The 22,301-nt window shown below is 50.9% G+C and overlaps 9 protein-coding genes across 9 annotated transcripts; 5 read left to right on the top strand and 4 right to left on the bottom strand.

Annotated features, from left to right (window-relative positions):
* Window positions 1–209: 209 nt before the first annotated feature.
* ATNIH1004_007411 (uncharacterized protein) lies at window positions 210–3,793 on the bottom strand (the record flags this gene model as incomplete). Its single annotated transcript, XM_033572036.1, has 6 exons — window positions 210–800; window positions 862–1,302; window positions 1,368–1,919; window positions 2,118–2,795; window positions 2,852–3,551; window positions 3,711–3,793. 6 exons carry the CDS (start codon window positions 3,791–3,793, stop codon window positions 210–212), a joined length of 3,045 nt encoding a protein of 1,014 aa, XP_033425351.1.
* A 1,318-nt stretch (window positions 3,794–5,111) lies between these two features.
* Window positions 5,112–6,948, top strand: TPP1_2 (S53 family peptidase; the record flags this gene model as incomplete). Its single annotated transcript, XM_033572035.1, has 2 exons — window positions 5,112–6,610; window positions 6,672–6,948. 2 exons carry the CDS (start codon window positions 5,112–5,114, stop codon window positions 6,946–6,948), a joined length of 1,776 nt encoding a protein of 591 aa, XP_033425350.1.
* A 437-nt stretch (window positions 6,949–7,385) lies between these two features.
* On the top strand, window positions 7,386–8,295 carry rpnL (proteasome regulatory particle lid subunit rpnL; the record flags this gene model as incomplete). Its single annotated transcript, XM_033572034.1, has 2 exons — window positions 7,386–7,940; window positions 8,017–8,295. 2 exons carry the CDS (start codon window positions 7,386–7,388, stop codon window positions 8,293–8,295), a joined length of 834 nt encoding a protein of 277 aa, XP_033425349.1.
* Window positions 8,296–8,506: 211 nt separating this feature from the next.
* Window positions 8,507–9,802, bottom strand: ATNIH1004_007408 (uncharacterized protein; the record flags this gene model as incomplete). Its single annotated transcript, XM_033572033.1, has 2 exons — window positions 8,507–9,545; window positions 9,603–9,802. The coding sequence occupies 2 exons, from the start codon at window positions 9,800–9,802 to the stop codon at window positions 8,507–8,509; spliced, it is 1,239 nt and encodes a 412-aa protein (XP_033425348.1).
* A 418-nt stretch (window positions 9,803–10,220) lies between these two features.
* Window positions 10,221–11,809, top strand: ATNIH1004_007407 (epoxide hydrolase family protein; the record flags this gene model as incomplete). The annotated part of the gene is made up of 8 exons (XM_033572032.1): window positions 10,221–10,441; window positions 10,491–10,624; window positions 10,683–10,955; window positions 11,013–11,021; window positions 11,085–11,271; window positions 11,330–11,450; window positions 11,526–11,681; window positions 11,729–11,809. The coding sequence occupies 8 exons, from the start codon at window positions 10,221–10,223 to the stop codon at window positions 11,807–11,809; spliced, it is 1,182 nt and encodes a 393-aa protein (XP_033425347.1).
* Window positions 11,810–12,339: 530 nt separating this feature from the next.
* ATNIH1004_007406 (COG1/VPS51 family protein) lies at window positions 12,340–13,209 on the bottom strand (the record flags this gene model as incomplete). Its single annotated transcript, XM_033572031.1, has 1 exon — window positions 12,340–13,209. One exon carries the CDS (start codon window positions 13,207–13,209, stop codon window positions 12,340–12,342), a length of 870 nt encoding a protein of 289 aa, XP_033425346.1.
* Window positions 13,210–13,361: 152 nt separating this feature from the next.
* ATNIH1004_007405 (OB fold domain-containing protein) lies at window positions 13,362–14,096 on the top strand (the record flags this gene model as incomplete). The annotated part of the gene is made up of 1 exon (XM_033572030.1): window positions 13,362–14,096. One exon carries the CDS (start codon window positions 13,362–13,364, stop codon window positions 14,094–14,096), a length of 735 nt encoding a protein of 244 aa, XP_033425345.1.
* A 149-nt stretch (window positions 14,097–14,245) lies between these two features.
* SKI3 (SKI complex subunit tetratricopeptide repeat protein SKI3) lies at window positions 14,246–18,673 on the bottom strand (the record flags this gene model as incomplete). Its single annotated transcript, XM_033572029.1, has 3 exons — window positions 14,246–18,221; window positions 18,292–18,492; window positions 18,558–18,673. 3 exons carry the CDS (start codon window positions 18,671–18,673, stop codon window positions 14,246–14,248), a joined length of 4,293 nt encoding a protein of 1,430 aa, XP_033425344.1.
* Window positions 18,674–19,172: 499 nt separating this feature from the next.
* On the top strand, window positions 19,173–21,627 carry ATNIH1004_007403 (sterylglucosidase 1; the record flags this gene model as incomplete). Its single annotated transcript, XM_033572028.1, has 4 exons — window positions 19,173–19,556; window positions 19,612–20,543; window positions 20,591–20,909; window positions 20,977–21,627. 4 exons carry the CDS (start codon window positions 19,173–19,175, stop codon window positions 21,625–21,627), a joined length of 2,286 nt encoding a protein of 761 aa, XP_033425343.1.
* Window positions 21,628–22,301: the final 674 nt, after the last annotated feature.

The following is a 22,301-nucleotide window of genomic DNA, read 5'->3' as shown; positions in this document are numbered from 1 at the left end:
AAATTGGCTACTTGGTGCCCGATTACGTTTAGACATTTTTATTTGCGTACATAACTTCGTTGATATTATTGGTTGGCTAACTAACTAGGTATTGGCTTTGATTTTTCAACCTTCTGCCTTTCTTGTACGTCTCAAAATATACAGAAAGAAAAGCTTGTGTCTTTTGATTAATTACAGAATACTGATGAAATCCCTACGTGAGAGCCACCTTACGTTGATGGGAGTTCGGGCATATTGGGTCGCCGCGGAGACAATGTTAGGTTGTCCATCTCTGTAATTGGTTGATTCGACAATAGCGAATATCGCCGATGCTGGATAGGGGAACCGGTTGTTTGCAGACGTTCCAACAAGAGGCGGTCGAAATCGGAGCGCAAATCATACTCGCTGACCGTCTCATTCCCCTCGTTCAGCCGCACCATCCGGAGTAAAAGCCGTCCCTGTTTGATCCAGAACAGAGATATCCAATCATCTTGTGGGAATGATAGGACCAGTTTTCCAGGCTTGAAAACGGAAGGACTGATCTTGTTGGAGGCCTTCTTCGTCCGCGAGGGTTTGAGGGCCCCGCTGGGGTTGGCATTACACAGGCAGATTTGATTCATTCCATTAGCAATCACAAACCGCGAGCCGGATGGCGACTGGGCCGCATGGATAATCGTTGTGGTAGAATGATCGCTCATGTTGCTTTCTTCAGTCACAGGTGACGATGCTGAACAGTCCTTCTTGGGCAAGGCCGTCAATAAGACCGCGTGGTGGAAGCTGTCATAGAATACACAAGTAAGGCCTTTATCGTTGGCACTCCACTATACGTTGTCAGGCGACCGCTCCTGGAGTAAATATCTACGTAGCTGTAGGTACACTTACTGGTGAGAGTTTGAATGTCCTGGCACAATCAGGAGCCACGTTCCATTGTTCCGTACTGCAGTTCCACACCTCCACACAGGCATCCTGATCTCCTAGGTGGGTTGCAACGATGAGATTCTTCCCATCAACGGAAAATTGGATTTTTCTCCCAGCGGTTGCTTTATTGGCCTTTTCTGTCTTCCCTTCAGCTGGAGAGGTCCCCGTGGCGAGGTCATTGGAATAGGTGTTATGATGATGGAGATTCAAGTCTATTGAGACTCTCCTGATCGATCTAGTACCGACTTCATAGAACCGAACTTCGTCTTTAAATGTGAATGCTATGTATCTGTCATCACGAGACATCACCATGGAGATCGGAGGTAAAGAATGATGCTGAATCTCGATTGATAAGTATGCCTCTGGAATGACTGCGGTCTTATTGAAAACAAGGAGCTCATAGTGCTAGGCGCCTGTTAGCTCCACCACAGTCTTAAACTACGAAGGAAGAATTATGTTACCTCTCCTACAGTGGCGATGATAGCACATCGCCGGTCTCCTGCTGCGGCATATTGCACACCGGTTACATCGTATTTATGCCCGACAGGCCTTTGTCCTTCAATTGACGGAATGTCAAACCGCACAAGGCAGTTCCCACCGGCACCCCAGAGTAGAAGGCAACGTCCCGATGCCGAAAAGCAGAATCGGGGCTGTTGAGGCAGTTTGGTTTCTTTCGACGAGCCCCGTCTAAAGAGGGATCCTCCGCCAGGAATAGGCAGCTTCACACTCTTTAACTCCCTCGAACTCACCTTGCTCATTTGTTTTTCTAGAAAGGAATCCGGTTTCGGGCGGGTCAAGAATGGCTCTGGCCCTTCTGAATAAACACCAACAGATTGGATACTGGTGGCCTCGCTGAGCCCGGCAGTGTATGACCCAGGGGTGATAGGACTCTTTAATGCATCGCCTGATGACTGGCTGGCTGAATGACTTACAGAACTTGAGGATGTTGTATTCCGGGAGATTGAGCCTTGAAGGGACAGCCGTCTATTACCGTCTGGCTCGGAGAGAATGGGCGTCGATACCTGATCCAAAGGCTCAATCATCCGTGCGTACTGTATCTTTGTACTTCCGGGGCATAAAGGGCAGGATATATTAGTGGTCAGAAACCGCAGATTTCCTTTCAGTTGCTAACACAGGGTTAGTGTAAACGTAGTGATTTATTCCATCGCTTGTATCGGGCATCTGATGCACGCCGATAACGGGAATGGAGGTATACATACTTCGTGAGCATTTCTGTCAAAGCTTCTCAGTTGCTCCTCTAACAGCGCTCTGGGTATTAGATGAACTGCTGGACAGTTCACCACATAGATAATATCAGACCGTCGTTCAGTTGCTTGAAATGAATCGCTATTCTCCGGAAGGGGCGAGCTCTGTAGCCATTGGGCCAGGTGTTGCTGATAATAATGAGAGTTTGCCTCTAACTCTCCATTACAACCCCACAGTTGAACTCTTCGATTGATCAGCCATCGTACCAGGTACCCGAGGGAACTTTCCCAAACGTCTCTGAGTCGAGAAAGTTGGGCCCAAGAGTCCCGAATTCGTCGCGTCTGGAGTGGCGGCTGTCCTTCTCCGTTCTGGCTTAGTATAGCCGTCGCCAGTACCTGGAGAGACGGGGTGGTGAATTCATCATTAAATGCAGCTAGAATAGTTTTGGCTAGTCTCATTCGAATCTCTCGGGCTTGATTAAATGCCTCGTCGACTTGGAATGCCGCATCACTGCTATGCCCCTCTTCTTGCGAAATACGGCGACGATCGATATGACATTGCACGAGGGCAGATTCTGTCGCCCAGAGCATGTCAAACAGGAGGCAGAAGGGGATCAGCTGATCTGTCTTATTGTTAATGAGAGCAGTCAGGAGATCCGTGATATTTGGTTCGGAGGTTCCAGAGAATGGGTACTAGAATCCACATCAGCTGGGTGCGTCGCGACGGCCTCAACACACCGAAGGCTCACCATGCCCGAGACAAACGCAGCAGACTGAGCTTTCCCTAGGGTCGACGGGGACTGGCTCCTGCACAGTTCTGGCGAACCAATACTGCTGATGGCCTTGGGTAGAAGGTCGCTGACCAAATATCTCTCCACGCTCGATAGGTCCGGGTCCTGCCATGCTGACCGAATCACTCGTTCCATATTGAATTTCACGTCGGGGGATAAATTCTCGCCTCGCAGCAGCAGGAGCCGGATACCCGCAAGCAAGGTATGGACCAGGAAGTGTCGATATCTCACCACTTCAGGGGCCGTGGGTGTGGTGCACGGAAAGAGGCTGGTCTTGACCTGCACCAAGTACATGACGGCGGACAAAACTACCTCCGACGGCAGTAGGTAATGTAAAAAGCTCGAATGGCCGCCATGGATGCTCCTTAGGCCCTGCAAATATGTTCGCTGTAGATCGAAGATGGCTCTGATCCAAAATACCGACTGAGTCAGGGCCTCCGTTTTGGCGGGCTGAGCACCATCCTGGATCTGCGAGACCGCGATATCTGCAGCATGTTCCCCGATAATCTCCCGTAGAAGATTTGCCAGATCACGGCGCCCTAGCTGTTCCCACACTGCTGCCACGAGCGGATGTGACATGGAGAAAACGGAGCCGATGCGCCACGAACATAAGAGCAGACCCAGTTTTCTCGGTCGGCGCGCTTGAGGGGAGGGGCTTCTGTCGCCGATCGGTCAGTAGTAGTGGTAGTCGCGGCGGGCGAGAAAGCGGGATGAAGGGATCGTGAGACGACGGAGAGGCGATGGAGGCTACGATGACATGGAGAAAAGGTAGAACTGAACTGACTGGCGGAGTTGGGCCTCCTGCCAAGTGACTTACACCGATTGGGGGATTTCATAGGGTGCTGCAGGCGTAGAATCCAGCTGATGCGAGGCTGCATGTCGTCTTACAGGGGCAATCATCGTCTCCCCAATTGGTGAAGTCCCGGTCGCGCCAACAAGGCCATTCATGCACTCTCAGGTCAGCATGCCAATGATGGCCTAAAGAAACCAGCGTCCTCGTATAGACAATTCCTTGGATCGGTCGCGCCCAGGGGGAAGTCGGGGAATTTATTTATCAGCAACGGTTGACCAGTACTGACTCCCACTAGCCAAACTTGGTCAACTGGGGGCCGGACATCACAAAAGATCCGATGCGATGAGAATGATTCCTTCAGAAGCATAAGCATCTGTAAGAAGTTTATCCAGACACAGTTGCTGTTCTTGCCCCACGAGGCCTGTGTCCTCGAATGGGCATCTGTCAACATTGGGCTGTTAGGGCTTATATATAAAGCTACCTGGGGCTGGCCTATCTGTTTGACGAATTGGACATATATCCTTTTTTTGGTTCAGAGAACAAATTTTTTTTTTTTTTTTAAAAAAAAAAAGTGTATTCCACGTATCTATCTACTTATACTACGGTTAACCTCAGTGGTATGGTTCTTTTGAATCCTAGCTTGGATACGAAGCGGAAGGCACTCTACGAATAGTGAGATGGTGGGGTTCATCGCCGGGGAGAGGACAGACTTGCCTTGGAAGTTGGTGGCATGTTTGTTTACTCCAAGGCAGAATGACTCCATTCTTTGTGCCACTCGACGATCACCCAAGAATCTGCCGGACACCTTATGATTGGTGGTGGCACCGGCATGCCCCCTTACTTATTGCGTATATCAATAGGCATCCTGGATAGCGGCATCAGCAGCCTGCCTGCAGTTGGCCTACGGTTTCTGGGAGAAATCCATCCCCGGGTATCGGCTTCTCGAAGCACCTTGATAGCTAGCAAGGGAAGCCAACGGCTCGTCCAACGTGTTGACGAATCGTGTGAATTCTCCGCTGCATTTGGGTTTCCATGGCAGGATTCTTCGTGATGCGCTTGGGTATCACATTGCCCGAATGACGGGAAACTGTATACTGAGACACGGCCCCTTCTTCCATGGAGGCACAAGATGGGGGGAAATATGCCGATGGTTGGTGGTCAGCCGTGCTGTCTTGTGGAGTGGATGCCTCAGCCTGCCCCTTCCCGGCTAAATAGGACCCTATATCCATTGTTGCGCCCGTGATAGCCTCTGGCATGTTGCTGCCCACCGTATAAGGGTCTGTGAGAGTCATATCAACTCTAGTGGCTGTTCTCAGTCCACGTGCGATTACAAAAGACTCGCGGGCCTGTGACAAATCCGCAGGTTTCTGCCTTTGCCTTTGGCTTCTGCTTTTGATGCACTTGATACTGCATCGTAGGTCCTCGATGGTCTCTTTCGCTTCTTTTGGAGGGACTCTGTCCCTCACACTTTCTTGCTTGTGCCTCATCGTGGCTGCTGAGTCTGGCTATGCTGTCGTGGAACGACTAAACGGCGCGCCGGATGGCTGGACGAAAGGTAGTGCACCAGCGCCTTCGAAGCTGATGAGATTTCAATTGGCACTGCATCAGGAAAGGGCAGGTGAGTTTGAGCAACGAGTGGTAGATCTCTCCACTCCTGGTCATGCCAGCTATGGGCGCCACATGAAGCGCGAGGATATTAAGGAATTTGTACGTCCATCCGATGAGGCAACGGACAAGGTCTCTTCGTGGCTTGTGTCGGAGGGTGTTCCTGCTCAATCTCTTGAAGCCCGTGGAAATTGGATGGCCTTCACGATTCCAGTATCGCAGGCTGAACGCTTGCTGACGACACAATTCTTCAATTTCAACCATGGAGAGACCGGGGCGACGGCGATCAGGGCTCTCGAGTATTCGGTCCCTCAAGAAGTTCATCCTTTCGTTCAAATGATTCAGCCAACAACTCGGTTTGGGGGACTGGCACCGCAGACCGGAAGGATGCAGTTTAAGCCGCTGCCTGCCACCTTCGAAGAGCTGGCTGCCAATTGCTCCACGACGGTCACTCCTGACTGCCTTCGTGAACTATACGGGATCTATGATACCAATGCAAAGCCCGACCCCCGGAACCGACTGGGAATTTCCGGTTTCCTAGACCAATACGCGCGTTACGGAGACTTCCATGAGTTCATGCGTACTTATGCCCCAAACATAACCGACGCCGATTTTGATGTGGTTTCGATTAATGGCGGTCTCAACCTACAGAATTCTTCGCGGTCTAGCACCGAGGCAAGTTTGGACGTGCAATACGCCGTGTCTTTGGCATACAATGCGCTCGCAACATACTATACCACAGGGGGTCGGGGACCAGCCGTTCCTGAGGAAGGCGAGTCGAATGATACTGAGTCGACCAACGAGCCGTATTTGGAACAGCTACACTACCTTCTCGATCTACCAGACGAGGAGCTTCCCGCCGTTCTTACGACCTCGTATGGCGAAGACGAACAGACTGTTCCCTACGAATACTCGAATGCCACTTGTAACTTGTTTGCTCAGTTAGGGGCGCGTGGCGTCTCCGTGATTTTTAGTAGCGGCGACTTCGGCGTGGGAGCGTCGTGCTTGACCAACGACGGAACACATCGAACAAGATTCCAGCCAATATTTCCGGCATCGTGTCCATTTGTTACGTCTGTCGGGGGCACATACGGTGTAGATCCCGAGGTAGCGATCAGTTTCTCTGGAGGGGGCTTCTCGGAACGCTTTTCACGTCCCTCATATCAAGACGCAAGCGTTAGCGGCTACCTCGACCAACTGGGAGGGAGATGGGATGGACTATACAATCGCGATGGAAGAGGCATTCCTGATGTCGCTGCCCAATCCTTCAATTTTTTGGTGGTAGATCATGGCTCCATGGGGAAGGTAGGCGGTACTAGGTATGTGTTGACTGCGTGATGGGCCATAGGTATGAAGCATGAGCTGACCATCCATTTCCAGCGCCTCGGCACCGGTCTTCGCAGCCATTATCTCCCGGCTGAATGCAGCCCGACTGGAGGAAGATAAGCCGCGGTTGGGATTCCTGAACCCTTGGCTCTACTCTCTCAACCAGACCGGGTTCACTGACATTGTCGACGGAGGTTCGTTAGGATGTGACAGTGGCCCTGGGCCGCGTGTTCCCTATGCTAGTTGGAATGCGACGACGGGATGGGATCCCGTCACAGGCCTTGGGACCCCCTTTTACAACACTCTTGAGAAAGTTGCGAAGTCTTTCTGACCTATGAGAAATGTGCTTGGTGTAAGAAGGTAATAAGCTTGCAATGTGCATTGGGGGAAGTGATCGGTATTGATTGGGATAACTGTTCCCTTTTATATGCCTGTACAATTTTACTAGTTATTTTTTATTTTGATAGTGAATTTGTAATGAATATTCTCCCAGTATATGGGCATCCCCAGTAAACAAGACGTAGTTGACACTGGCAGCAATCCGATGCCCGCTGGGTGGGCAGCATATGCGTCACGTGGCAGACTGGCGAAGCTCTTGGAAGCTGCCGGCAACGCCAACGGACGGCGAACTCAACACCAACTCATCCACCTCCCTTGTCTTTTATGTTCATTCTCGTCACCTCCTGTCCTCTAGCGCTGGATTATCCGCTCGGTGCTTAATTAGACTGTCTTCTCGCACCTTCCTTCCGACCCTCAGTCACCGCTATTATGGCCGACCTCCGGTCTCTCCTCTCAGAGCTCCAGAATGCTCTCAACCAGAAACAACTCGATGCGGCGAGTACGCTTATGAGTCGCGCGAAGCGAACACTCTTGCTGCAGAATGCTCTGATTCCTACCCCGTCGACGCCACCCGAGCTGATTGCCCTCGCGCGTGAGATCCTGGAGCTGGGCGCTCTGGCATCGATCCGGCAAACCGACGCACCGACTTTTACGCGATACTACCAACAGCTACAGCCATTCTACGACCTTGAAAGGGACAGCACAACCTCCGGAAAGGTGGATTTCAAGACCAGTCAGCGCAGCAAGATCACGGGACTGTATATGCTGCTCTTGTTGAGCATGGGTGACAGCACCAGTTTCCACACGGTCTTGGAGGGTCTGGTGGAGGAGGCGAGCTTGAAGGGATACAGCGTCGAGGATGATCCGTATATCAAATACCCAGTGGAACTGGAGAGAAACTTGATGGAGGGCAGCTATGATAAGGTGTGGCGGGAGACGAACTCGGAAAGAGTGCCTTCGGAAGACTTTGCTTTGTTTTCGAATGTGAGTGTTCCCTCTGCTACCCAGGCTTTCCTCTCGCATATACATTACCTGTGCTCACGTTTTTTTGATTCGGTAGGTTCTGGTTGGAACCATCCGTAGCGAAATTGCAGACTGCTCCGAGAAAGCCTATCCTTCGCTCCCCATTTCTAACGCCAAGAATCTCCTGTTCCTCGAGTCGGAGGGTGCGGTCATCGAGTTCGCCCAGCAGCGGGGATGGGTGCTTCGAGATGGACGGATATACTTCCCTGTGGAGCCTGAGGCCGCTGCCCGGTCTGAGAAGGATATCCTGGTGGCTAGTAGCACCATCATCGAGAATGCTATCGGCTACGCGCGAGAACTAGAGACGATTGTCTAATGGATGATTGATCTACGATATCTGCTCTGTTTTTTTGTCTTCTCTGGTCCTCGGGTGGGTTGTATTTGGCTGTATACCGTCGCTTTTGCATTATGAATTTATCGAGCGAATTCGTTTCATGAGCTAGAGACGTTGTATTTCTCTCTTTTCTTCTTCTCCTCACTTCTGCTCTCACCCTCTCTCTCTCTCTCTCTTTTTTTTTTTTTTTGTTTCATGTCCGGGCCCGCCATAGACATACTCTGCGATCGTAGAAACTGCTGGATACACAGAGCAGCTCCGATATCTTTTGCCCTTGCAGATCGTACCCACCATTGGGTTTCCACACGTCCGATGCGTAGTTCATACTCTCATGTTCCGTAAACTCGGCCAAAACCTCAACATCCCACTGAGAGTGGGAGTCTTCTATGTGGCCTGTCACTCGTACCACTCGTGTTCCTGCATGCATACAGCTGGCGAGAACCAGGAACGTCCACCGATCCCTTCCATCGATCGGTTCATGCTCTGTTCTCAGCATCTGCAATCGCCAAACACCACCCCCGAGGCCCACCTCGGCCAGAACCTGACCGGTTCGCGTGGCATGATACACCCTTAGATACTCATCGTAACTTCCGGTAAGCAGCCACGGGGCACCCCCCACCAAAGGAATCGGCAGGGGGAGAATCGCCGTGACGCCAGCGGTATGGTGACGAGCACGATCATCATGATCTAAAAGAACCGGGGACAAGAGCTCTGTCGGCTCTGATTCCAATCGTTCTGACGTCGTCGTTTCAAAACGACGAGTGTGCAGCGATCCGAAATCATTCCCCGTGAAAAGGAACGGAGTCAAGGATGACTGTGACTGTGACTCATCCGGTACTGCGGCCAACGCGACAAACCACACCTCGATGGCTTGTTTGGCAGGGAAGCTGCCCAGTTCCTTGAGCTCATTGCCCCATTTCTCTTCGACGGTGGTCCCCTCCCCTGACTTGAACACAGACGTGGTACCGTCGGAGAAGGTCACTGCGAACCCGTCTGTCTGGTCATGAGTTAGCCAGTGCTGAGGAGTCCAGGCGAGGAAGAGAGCCGGGACGGACGAGTCATTGTGAGCAGGCCGGGTCCACACATGGGTGACTTCTGTCGGCGTTGGCCCGGAGACACGAAACAGCGCAACTGACCCAGCGCTTGTCGCGATTGCCAAGAGAGAGGGATCTGTTGGATGGAAATGCAAATCAAAGACTGCATAAGGGAGTGACACCCGGTTTATGAGCGACCTGTGGGGGAGGAAATGAGTCACGGTTTAGTTGGTTGGTTGGTTCTTCGGATCTTACAACGTGTTTTTGTCCTCATCAAGTCTCCATAGCTGTAGACTGCCGGTTTTGGACTGCTGGGCTTTTCCCTCGTCGTCTTGGTGCTCGGAGAGAAGATACGTCCCCACGATGAAGCTGTTGGGAGCGCTGGGACAGAATTGCAGACAGCTGGGGGGTTGGTCTAGGAAGACCGTGGTGATGGATGAAGGATGTTCAGCCATACCAGGGGGAATTATGGGTTGTTTATGTCGTAGTCGATAGATACTGCATGTACCTTCATCTGAATAGAATCGTCACGGGAGGCGGTGAACCCCTCTCACTCTCTTCCTCTTCCAATCCATCGATACCATATCACAGCCAGAGATTTCCATCTACCCCCATCTCAGGAATGAATTCCCCACGGATCTCGGGATGCGTCTATCTGGGGCGATAGGGAATACCAGGCGGCAGGCCGACCATCGAGTATGTCACTGTCTGTTTGGGACTGAATGACTCATTCGATTATCAACCAGTGACTGTTCACGAGGATGTTTACCCCGCAAGCATTCGAGGCTCCTCGAGCTCTTAAAGCTGCATTGCTCTCATCCTTTCACCTCTCTTAGATTTACAGAAACAGAGATCAGCATCGAGAGATTCAATATGTCTGCGCCCTTTAGTAAACTCCCGGCCGCTGCGACCATTGCCCCGACACCATTTACTTCTTCCATTCCCCAGGATCAATTGGACGATCTCAGGACCCTACTCAAACTGTCCAAGATTGCCCCACCGACGTATGAGAACACCCAAACAGATCGTCGCTTTGGTGTCACCTCCGACTGGCTGACCACGGTTCGAGAGAAATGGCTGAATGACTTTGACTGGTATTAGTCTCTGTTTGTTTTGAGTACTTGCGTCAACTGACCTCTGTAGGAGAGCCTGTGAAGCCCGTATCAACAGTTTCCCCCAGTTCACTGCGCAGATCGAAGATATCAAACTGCATTTTGTAGCCCTATTCTCGGAGAAACGGGATGCGGTCCCGGTGGTTCTCCTTCATGGATGGCCTGGTATTGACTATTTCCCCCTGCAATGTTGAATAACTCATCTCATGGTGTCATCATCTAGGGAGCTTTCTGGAGTTTCTTCCAATGCTGCAGCTGTTCCGGGAGGAATTTACTCCCAACACGTTGCCATACCACCTGATTGTCCCCTCACTCCCCGGGTACGCGTTCTCGTCCGGTCCTCCTCTGGACCGAAACTACTCCACAGAGGACGTTGCACGTGTGGTAGATCGATTGATGGAAGACCTAGGGTTTGGGAGCGGATATGTCGCACAAGGGGGTGACATAGGAAGCAAAGTCGCACGGATACTCGCCGTGGACCATGATAGCTGCAAAGGTCAGCACTATTCGCTTGATGTTATCAATCTAGAGCCATGCTAACAATTTCTTGTAGCTGTTCATTGTAAGTTTGTTTGACTCGTCGGATTAAATAAGAGGCTGAAACGACTCTAACAACCTGCGATAGTGAATTTTCAGTACATACCATCCCCTCCCGGGGGAGACTCAGGCGATATCACAGAAGCCGAGAAACGTGGACTAAGTCGACGGGAGGATTTCCTGACGCTAGGCCGATCATACTCAGACGAGCACGCTACAAGACCAAGTACCATTGGCCATGTTCTGTCCAGCAGTCCGATAGCTCTGCTTGCATGGTAAGTGCAGTGCACCCTTCCTAGTAGCATTTATTCCGCTCTCTCACATGGGAGTTAGGTGTGGAGAGAAATATCTCGACTGGGTAGACGACCCGCTTCCTACCGAGACCATTCTGGAGTTAATCTCTCTATATTGGTTGACGGAGTCGTTTCCACGGGCAATCTACCCCTATCGTGAGGTACAGTTTTTATCCCAGTTAATATCTAGTAATACCATGTGCCATGGCTGACAGGAGACATTTCTCTGTAAGTAGCTAATTTCCATGGCTAAAGATGCTCAAGCCTACATGCGTCGGTGGTATATCCGTAAACCGTATGGTTTCTCTTCCTTTCCCCGGGAAATCATGCCCCCGCCTAGATCCTGGATGAGAATCACGGGAGATCTCACTTTCTGGAAAGATCATGACAAGGTAGGTTGTCCTTTTCTGACTCAGGAGTCGAAAGCTGATTATCCTAGGGTGGACACTTTGCTGCGCTGGAGAGACCTAAGGATATGAAAGATGATTTGACCGAATTTATTGCGCTGGCTTGGTCGTGAAGGATGTACGCACATTGCCTGGAGATTATCGAGAGATTTGAGAAACAGTCGTGCTTTGTCCTCATTGTCATGTTCGATTTATACATACAACTACTATATTTCTGATCTTATGGTAATGAAGAGTAGGACATGTGCTCGCTCCACCCGTGGGTTGTTTTATATATCCAGACATTAACGGTGTTCCATGCCTTGATCGCGGCCAGAAGCGGAGCCTGCCTATCTTAGTTGGTAGGTAGATTATGGTCAGACTTGACAGGATGAGCCTGGACCTGGGAAATAGTATGTACACAAGTCCCTCGGCGGACTAGATTGCCAGTGCTTGGCGCAGAAGTTTATCCCACACCATAGCTGGGACTATCAAGACCACATCGAACCCGCGAGGTGATAGATATAATGGACGTTGAACAAAGCTTGTCGGCTCTCCGACGTGCAGGTTGGGAAGAAGTCGCTGGGGTCTTCTAGCGAGCATCTATGGCACATTGCACGCACCGAATTGGAAAATTTTGGTTCCGAACTGATTCTCGCAACGTTCAGGACGCTTCATCGCTCTTTTCCATGATCTTGTTGCAGGCTTCTCGGATGTCCGCGACCCCTTTTACCTCTCCCCACTTGTCCAGTAGGCTGCAAATCTCGTCCCAGTCCTTCTCGGCCGCTTTCCTTTCCCCACCCGCAAGGAGCTTTTCGAGCCTTCCTGGTGTTGATAGAACCCACTTGACAGTCTCCTTTTCAGGCTTCCTACGGCCTGCGGTATCCGACGATCTGGCCTCTTTTATCTGCCGCCGCTGCAATTCTCCCTCTTGGATGAGGCCGCCTGCGGTTTCCGCCACAAATGCAATTGCCGGTCCCAAGGTCTTCGTCATTGTTAGTGGGGCACTTCGATCATCCATACTGCGGCGCATTTTGCCGATAGTTTCGACCGCCCCGATCAGCTTCGAGTAGTTATCGTAGACGAGAGCCTTCCGCTCGCTGTCTAGCGTGCGGATATCCCCAACGAGAGTGTTTTCTGCCTTTAGGATTGTAGAGAGAGACGAAGTGGCTAGGAGATGGTCTACATAGCGTTGCGGATCAAAGTCTGGGTTGTCTAGTTCTGTGCCTGACGAGACTACGGATGGGCTCGATATATCAGCGGTGTGTCGCGGCACGCTTGGGGAGCGTGGGCCGACAGACGGATCCAAAGCAGTTGGCTTCAAATTATAGTAGTCCCGAAGAGCAGCCCGGTTGCGTCTTGGGCGCAGCGATGGCGAGGCAGCTCGTGCAGTCGAAGGGGTGGACGACGCGCTGAGACCGCCGCCAACATTGGTGTTTAGAGCGTCGAGTGATGGGCGGCGTGAGGAAGCAGGAGTAGGCGACAGGGCCCGAGACGAAGCGATTGAAGGACGAGGAGAGGACAGAGTCGACATGGTGAGGATGTGGACGGTGAGTGTGAACACATTCCATATGTCCGTTGGAGACAAGCTAAGGAGAGACCGATGCAGTAAGCGGTGAATCCAGGCTATAAGGTATATCACTTCCGCAAACTCGTGATGGAAGGAAGAGTCACTAGTTGGCCCCCATGGCTTCTCTTCAGGATCAAATTGCCACTCAATTACAGAGCAAGTCACTCCCTGTCTCCCCATCCTGGCTGAACTCCTTCGTTTCTTCGTCCGCAGCCTTCCATCGTAATGTCCCTCTCTCCGCCTTGACCCAAACCGCTTTGTTCCGCTTGTTGGCCTCGGATTTCCGAGACTCCCTGATGATTAACACGCAGTCCTCCCTCCTCCCCGTCGATATCTTCAATCCGACTGTGCAGGAAAGATGCATTCAGGGTCCGATTCCCGTCCAAGTCATGGATATCGAAGATATCGGTTCTAGTCTGTGGAGCCAAGTCGAGGCGATCGAGCGTGTTGAGCGTGGAGAAGCGATACGAGGACGGGAGATTATCCGGACCGTGAACGTGGGCGAAGGTAGTGAAGATCATTCGGGTGGTGCGGCCAATACTGCTGGACCCAACGGAACGGGGGATACCGATGGCCCTCATCGATTGATTGTTCAAGACGCTGGAGGGACGAAGGCTGTAGCAATTGAGCTGAAGCCGGTCAATGGCATTGCGCTAGGAAAGCTTCAGATTGGGGCGAAGCTGCTTCTGCGTAATGTGACGGTCGCGCGTGGGTTGATGTTGTTGACGCCCGAATGTGTTACCATATTAGGAGGAAAGATCGAAGCCCTCGATCAGACGTGGAGGGAGGGCAGAAAGGAAAGGCTATTGGCGAGGATTACGGGGGAGGGAGAGCAGGCGCAACGAAGCTAGAGTGGTGTAATTATCACCAGGCGATGAAGGTATGTATTATATGCGTTGATTTCTCATGATTCATTTCTAAACTGATCTATGTAGCATGATGCAGCCAAGTTATCGACCTAGAAGACGCAGCTCTCTATCAAAATCACGGTAGCTGGTCACTATGTGGTTGTAGCCGTCGCATGGTTCAATTCCTCCCATCCTTGCCGCTTCCATGGTGCAACCATGATCGCTCGCAGCGCATCACTCACCTTGGCCGCCTGTGCGAATGCAGCAGATAGATCCTCGGCGTCCAACCGACCCCGAGGCGGGACACTCCGCAAGGCTCTCTTGACACCCATTTCCGCAGTATACGGTTCCTCAGAAGCGGCAGACAATTCCATCCAACCCTGTGGCTGGTATGGTGCTCTCATCACGGCTGCAGTGGCCTGGCCAATGCGTCTCGTGTCTTCGGGGACTCCAGAGTGGTCGGTAAGTCCCAAAGCAGACGCCGCAGCCAGGAGCTTAATCAGCTTCGTTTGCTCATGGATCTCAATATCGTCCCTTGTAATCATATTCTGAAGGTCCGACTCGACGGCCTCTATGACATCCTTGTCAGCGTCCAAGAGGGCAATGGCTCCTAGAAGTGTGACGGCCCCAACATGCTCCGGGTTTTCTTCGACGCAGTCTAACAACTGCTGGCGAGCCACAGTCCGCTCCTCGTACCCGCCTTTCGCCCACAACACTTGCGCAAGAAGACACACGACTTCTGGTGCATTATCTGCCTCCTGAAGAGCATCGCGGAACATGTCAATGGCGCTATCCATGGATTTCATGTAGTAATGTGCAAGGCCAGCGGTTAAGTGTGCCGACAGGCGCAATCTCTTGCTCGTTTCAGGGTCAAACTTCTCCGCATCCTCCTCACCGGACAGCATGAGTGCCATCTCTGCTTTCTCGGCGGCCTCCTCAAATTTGTTTTGTGCTAGCAGAACACGTGCAATGTCCGCGTTCGCCTGTGCAAATCTCGAGAGGGATGACGTTGATTCGGACACCTCGTATTCCGCCTCGACGGCAGAACAGAGAGCTCTAAGGCTGGTCTCGGCATCGGATATCTCGCCAATCCTTTCTGCAAGAAGAGCGGAAAGGTGCACAAAAGGCAAATCCGACGGATTCTGAGACGAAAGTTGATGAAGTGCGAAGAACGGCTGGATAAGCTGTGATATCTCATTGGTATTCGAGGAGTCTGTTATTAAATGATCGAACAAACTGAGGGTGTATTGCTGTTTCGGTAAGACCGATGATGAGCTGGAAATGTCGAATGCATGCTCGAAGAGTCCTCTGGCTTCCCGCGGATCTCCGAATAGAAGGGCCAGGAAACCTTGGCCAATCCAGGCCAGAGAATAGTCCGGGTCCGTTGACTGCGCACGGGTAAATGCCTCATTTGCAAGCTGAATATCATTGTGAATCAGGTAGAGTGCTCCTAGATTGGTCCAAACCTGTGCACTCCGGTCGTTGAGATGAAGGCTTCTCACAAAGGCATGTTGCGCTACTCGCGGACTCATGCCAGTTGTTACCACGCCAAGGGCATTCCAAAACTCTGAGTTGCCTGCTTCCAACTCTATTGCTCGTTTAAAGCAACGCATTGCGGCTTTGAGAAACCTGCGTGGGGGTTTCTTGCCTTTGGTTTCCGAAGCGGCTTGCATGCACTTGTAGGCTCTGTATTCCGCCCAGCCAAGATTGTACCAAGAAACTGCCTGGGCATGGGTATCTCGTAGCGAGACATGAATTGCACGTTTATATGCTAAAATGGAGGCGTACATGCACTTGTCCGACAGCGTAGACTTGCTATTTTCCTCTGTTAGCAATGATAAGTTCTGGCCGACTTCATCGACATCCGTAAGGATATCAAAAGCTGCCGGTTCGAGTTGAGTGGAGAGCAAAGTGAACGCCTCCGTGATCGGTATCCTGCATTCCTTTGCTTTAACGTATGCAAAGAGCGAAAAGGCATCCCCCACACCCTTCCATAGATTGAAAATATCAACTCGTTCAAGGGCCAGCGATGTCGCTACCAATATGGCCCGACGCGCCAACTCGATGCAGTCGTTAAAAAGTCCCAACTCAAGACTCCTCCAGGAACTTTCTGTAAGAGTCTGAAGTAGCGCGATGGAAACTCCAAATTCATTCGGCCGGAAGCTTAAAACTTCCTCATATCGTGAAATGGCATCGTCATATTCACCAAGCTCCCGCTTGACATTCGCCAGCATATATCGCGCGAACCAAATCTGCTCCTTATCAGATCTGCTTAGTGCGCCCTCCAGCTGCTGAGCATGTTCGAATGCCTTTATTGCAGCAATAAACCTCCCAGAATGGTGGTAGCTCTCGCCCAGACCAACCCATGAATGGTAATCTCCTGGCGATATCCTCAGGGCCACTTGGAACGAGACGATGCTCTTAGAATACTGCTGCTTGTTGATCTGAACTGTTCCTAGGGCCGCATAAGGCCAACTGTATCCTTTTCGTTTCGAACCAGGCGCCGGCTTAGCCTTGCCCGAGTCGACGACTCGTTGTGATACCGCTTCAACCAAGTCCCATTCCTTTTGGTCAGCGAACGCCTTAGCCAGTCGTTTTGCAGCTTCAATCTCTGATGCTGACAATTCGAAAGCTTTGTGGAAACACCTGCGCGCCCGTGTCTTGTCTTTCTTATAATCTGCGTAGTACAGACCAAGAGAGGTATACGCGGGAGCAAAATTCATGTTGGTTTGGATTGAAGCCAGAAAACTGGAGTAGGCACCCGTGCGATCCTTGCGGGCTGATGGAGAGGGATCCATCTCCCATTGGCAGTATCCTATTCGGTAGAGGATTTCGGCCTTGAATTCTCTATTTTCGGAGAATGTGTTCTGCAGCTCTATGAGTACATCCTGAAGGCCATCGAGACCAGACGCGAGATCTCCATTAAGCGCTCTACACCAAGACAGCTCTCCATGAATAATGGTGTTCGTTGGATCCCGATCTAGAGCCCGCTCCAAGAAATTGACAGCTTCCGTGTAGTCCTCGTCCACTTTAAGAATGAGACCGATGCCAAGTAAACAACTCGTTGATGTTGGCTTTCTACTCAAGATGTCCTCAAATATGCCCTTTGCTTCAGGATGGTTCCGAGGTGACTGATAATGGATCAGGGCGTTTGCCAGAGTTATTTTCATGGCGTCAGTGGTGTTCCTGAGCTTCATCCCAGATATGTTGATTAGAGACTGAAGGTTTTGAAGCCCTTTACGTGATACATCCATCACACTTTCGTATTCTTCCAAAGATAGGTAAAACTCAGCCAGGATCCGATGCGCGACAACGGACGAAGAACACATTTCAAGCCCTTCGACCATCAGGATCAAACTATCTTGAACCGCTAAATCCGTGTCTTCGCCGTCATCGCCATCGACACCCTGTTCGGTTGCAGGAGAGTCTTTCGATTCCTTTGGCCCCCTCGCTTCTTTAGATTCTTTAGATTCTTTGGGCTCCTTTGGAAATGGAGAGATGTTGCTGGTCAAGAATCCTTTGAGGATCTTTGAAAGGCCAAGTTCCGGGAAGAACTCAATAAACTCCCTCAGAAAAGTATGGTCCCAATCTGAAAAGCTTTGGATGTCTTGCCATTCAAGGTAGATCCTCCAGGCCAGCTCAAATGGGTGCTTGATTATGACCATGTCACGGGCGGCTTGCCATGCCTCCTTTCGCTTCCTGTCCTTTTCTTTCGCGGGAAGGACGGCAAGAACGTCGCAGGCACGTTCCAGCAGTTTTTCCTCATATGTACGTCGAACCTGGTCATCGTGAGACCAGTCCATGATTCCACGATAAAGCGGCTCCAGTTCGCTCCGTTTAAAAGCTTCCTTTTTAACTTCCAGCGTAACTTGGTCGACCCTAGCCCCTAGTCGTGTACGTCGCTCGCCTATCTCTCGGTTTATAAATTCTTTCTCGTCTGCCTCGGTCATCTCAATGAGACGAAGATACGTATGCGAAGGATGCGGAATACGGCCCTCAAGGAAGTCATAGAGCGGGCTTGATGGGAGGTGTAGCTCGATCGCGTTTCTATATTGGGAGCGAGTTCCGTACTTTTTTGCGAAGCTTATATATTTATCCACGACATCTTGGCAGCGATGCTTGTCGTCTCTAAAAGAATGATCAGCGAGGCGCGATTCTTTGTAGTATTATAATAGAATAGAGCGAGATACTGGCATACGCTTCCGCAAATATGTGCCCGAGATTGATGACAGCTTCACGGTACGAATCGAGCTTATGATTGCCCTGTTTTTCATATAAGTTGACAAGCCCTTGCCATGCTGTTTTATCTCTCTGTTTTATGCGTGTGGCCGCATGGTAGGCCTTTTCTGCGTCATTGCTGTTATTACACTTGTCCAGCGCAAGGCCCAGAAAGACGTTTCTAATGGGAGGATTCAAGTTAGCTTGGATGTATACTCGGAGATTCGGGATGTAGATATCACACACGCATGGTAATTTTGAGGTTCTTGTTGCACCAGCGCTTTAGCTTGCTCGGCCGCCAGCTCGAAATCTTTCGAGTCCAGCGCTACTCGCACTGCCTTGAGAGCTGCTTTGTTGGACATTCTAACCAAATGGCAGCATGACCTTGTTCTAGGTCCTAGTTTGGAAAACAGAAAGACACGGATAACCCTGCTAGACTTTGAGCAAACGGAAATATGGTGCGGTTTGTGGGGAAGCGGTACGTCAGAGGTCGATCTGGTGGCCGCTTGTACGCCTCGCCTCTTCTGAGCTTCCCTCCTTCCCCGACCGTCAGTCTGGCCTGCCTGTTCCTTGCAGTGGGAAAGTGCCAACGAAATAAACTGGTGCAGGCGACTGACTATCGGACAGAGTCCCTACCTACGTTACTCTCAGCGGCATCTTAATGACTCTATGAAACTTCTTGGCGCAGGACGTCGTTAGTTGCCGGAAGGTGGATCTGTCATTCTCCTGGATGCAATGAATATGCTAACTCTCCAGCACTAAGGCACAGTGCCAACCTCACAGAGACAATTTCCGTCTCTGATGCCCTTTCCGGATCTCCGTACCAGCAACCTGGACCAGTCTCCAGATTGTTAATTAGTTATGGGTTCCTTTCGACTTCGCATCGACGGGAACACCTTCAAGGATCCCCAGGATCGAGAGATCACACTGAGGGGAATTAATGTCGCGGGTGAAGCCAAGTACCCGAAGAATCCCGATCTTCCATCGTACGTATTGGATAATTTTTTCGATACCGATAATATTTCATTCATCGGCCGACCTTTCGCGCTCGATGAGGCACATACACATTTTGGGCGACTCCGAAAATGGGGATACAATACCATAAGGTATATTTTCACTTGGGAAGCGATCGAACATGCAGGTCCTGGAAAGTATGATGACGAGTGGATTGCGTTTACGATTGAAGTGCTCCGTGTCGCCAAACAATATCAGTTCTATGTGTTTATGGATCCCCATCAGGATGTGGTATGCTTGCGAGTCCCTCCAAAGTAGCTGCCATCACGTTAATAAGCGTTCGTAGTGGTCAAGACTATCCGGAGGATCCGGAGCGCCAGGCTGGACGTTGTATGCGGCAGGTCTTAATCCTAGAGCATTCAAGAAAACAGAGGCTGCCTTGGTCCAAAACACCTACGATAACCCGGCGGAGTTTCCGAAGATGATCTGGAGTACAAATTATACCCGTCTTGTCTGCCAGACAATGTTCACACTGTTCTGGGGAGGGCGAGACTTTGCTCCCAAAGCGATCCTGGACGGCGTCAACATCCAAGACTATCTCCAGGACCACTTTATTGCTGCATGCAAACACTTCGCACAAAAGATTCGCGAAGCTGGCGATCTTGAGCACGAGGTGATCATTGGATGGGAAAGTATGAACGAGCCTCATAGGGGGCTTATTGGCCTTCAGGATATATCGGTAATTCCAGCGGAACAACAACTGCAGTTAGGCACATCTCCCACTGCCTTCCAGGCAATGTTGACAGGCTCCGGCCGAGCCTGTGAGGAAGCAACGTGGATTTTTGGAGGCTTCGGCCCTCGTCAGACGGGACGAGTGCTTGTGGACCCGGAGGGCGTATCCGCATGGCTACCGGCGAGTCATGCTGATAGCAAATATGGCTGGGTTAGAGATCCTGGATGGAAATTGGGTGAATGCCTATGGGCCCAGCATGGGGTCTGGGACATCACGTCGGACCTGCTGCTGCGGAAAGATTACTTTGCTAATCATCCTAAAACTGGCGAACCACTGAACTACGATAAATTTACCAACTCATACTTCTTGGAGCACTATAGGGCATACAGGGATGCCATCCGGAGCGTGTGGCCGGAGTCCATCATGCTGTGTCAACCTCCCGTTATGGAAATCCCCCCTGATCTGAAGGGCACTTTTGATGATGACCCTAACATGGTCCATGCGGTACATTACTATGATGGCCTCACTCTGTTAACAAAGCATTGGTAGGGAGTTAATCCTCCATTTTCGGGGATGCCGCTAATTGCGACAGGAACCGCTTATACAACGTTGACGTGATCGGCGTGCTTCGCGGTAAATATCTCACACCTGCTTTTGCTGTAAGAATCGGGGAGACTGCAATCCGGAATTGCTTGCGTGATCAATTGAAGTACCTTAGGGAGGAGAGTCTGAGGTATATGGGAGATCATCCTGTAGTCTTTACCGAGATCGGAATCCCCTATGATATGGATGACAAATATGCATACAAGACTGGAGACTACAGCAGCCAGATCAGAGCTATGGATGCGAATCATTTTGCCCTTGAAGGCAGCACCGCTAATGGCTATACTCTATGGCTCTACACTACTCAGGTAAGAAAGCATTTGTCCATTAAGTGGCTGAATTTCCCATTACACGGTTGACTAACGCACTATTCAGAACAATCATGAATGGGGCGACAACTGGAATGGCGAGGACTTATCAATTTTCTCTCTTGATGATTCCGAGCTGCCAAATGGGAAGCATTTGGTGCTTGGGGGTGAATTGCAGTTTGACCCTCATTCGCCGGCATATTCAGAGAGTCAGAGAAACATCGAAACATCACACGTTGGCCCTGGGAATTTGAAGGACGCGCTACGATCACCTTCTATATCAACAGAGCACTCCCAGTTACTGAAGGATAACGTTGGTTTCCGTGCAGCGGAAGCCTACATACGACCCAGCCCGATTGTGACCAATGGCCTCGTCACCAAACACGGTTTCGATCTGCGCAATTGCACGTTCACCATGTCGCTGGTGGGTAAGGAAACATTCGTACGAGACGACCGTCCGACGGAGATTTATCTTCCTGACTTCCACTTCCCCGGCACCCATGTGGTAGTTTCGGTCAGCAGTGGGGAATGGGCCATTGACTCTGCAGATATTAACTCTGTCCGAGTCCAGCGGCTTCGTTGGTGGCACCCCAAGGGTGACCAGAATATCAAGATAGAAGGAGTCAAACGCAAACCCGGCGGATTGAGCAATGGGGCTTCTGCCGACGATGTGACCTACCTCGAGCAATGCCGGAGCGGGGGATGTACTGCGATGTAGTAATGCATGATTTGTCAAGGATATTTTAACGCATTTTGGGATTTATTCACCTCGCAGACTCTGTTTTGAAGTCTTTCTCTCTTTTTGCATGATTGAGTTTAAAAGAACTAGGTACTACATGGATAAATGTAGAATCAAAACATGCAGTAGATGCTATCGAATCCACGTGACTGTCAAAGGCGGAGAGTCTACAAGGCGGTGACAGAGGCGGTCAGGGTGGTCATTGGCAAGTGTGGAAAATCCGCCAGAATTTCGACTGTTGATCTGCGGCCTTATCGAGTCTGACGACGAACTAATATCGACAGCCTTCTTCTTCCTAGCATCTCCAACAAAGATCTTCTAGGCCCCAGTTCAGCAGGACACGTGAGGCCTTAGACTCTCATCGTGCCTCTCCCCCTGCGCCACTAGAAAGAAGCAATTTTTCCTAAGAACGTCGAGCCTTCGGGCACATATCGGACAGGCTGTGCTGACCGGTGTGACTCGGGTTGGCCCCCCACGGTTCACCCTTTGTCTTTGTTAAAAAGGGAAAACGAGGGAAAAAAAGACAGAAAAAAAAAACTAAATATTAAAACACTACAGAAGAAGAAGAAGAAGAGAAAGCAAGAACAGGGGGAAAGACCAAAGGGCTTTGCACACAGCCTGGACTATGAGAATAACGGTGCAACCACGGCAGG

This window comes from Aspergillus tanneri (assembly GCF_003426965.1).
Source record: "Aspergillus tanneri strain NIH1004 chromosome Unknown AapTan_7_pilon_pilon_pilon, whole genome shotgun sequence".
In the NCBI taxonomy this organism is placed as follows: domain Eukaryota; kingdom Fungi; phylum Ascomycota; class Eurotiomycetes; order Eurotiales; family Aspergillaceae; genus Aspergillus; species Aspergillus tanneri.
This window is presented reverse-complemented; position numbering and strand designations above follow the sequence as displayed.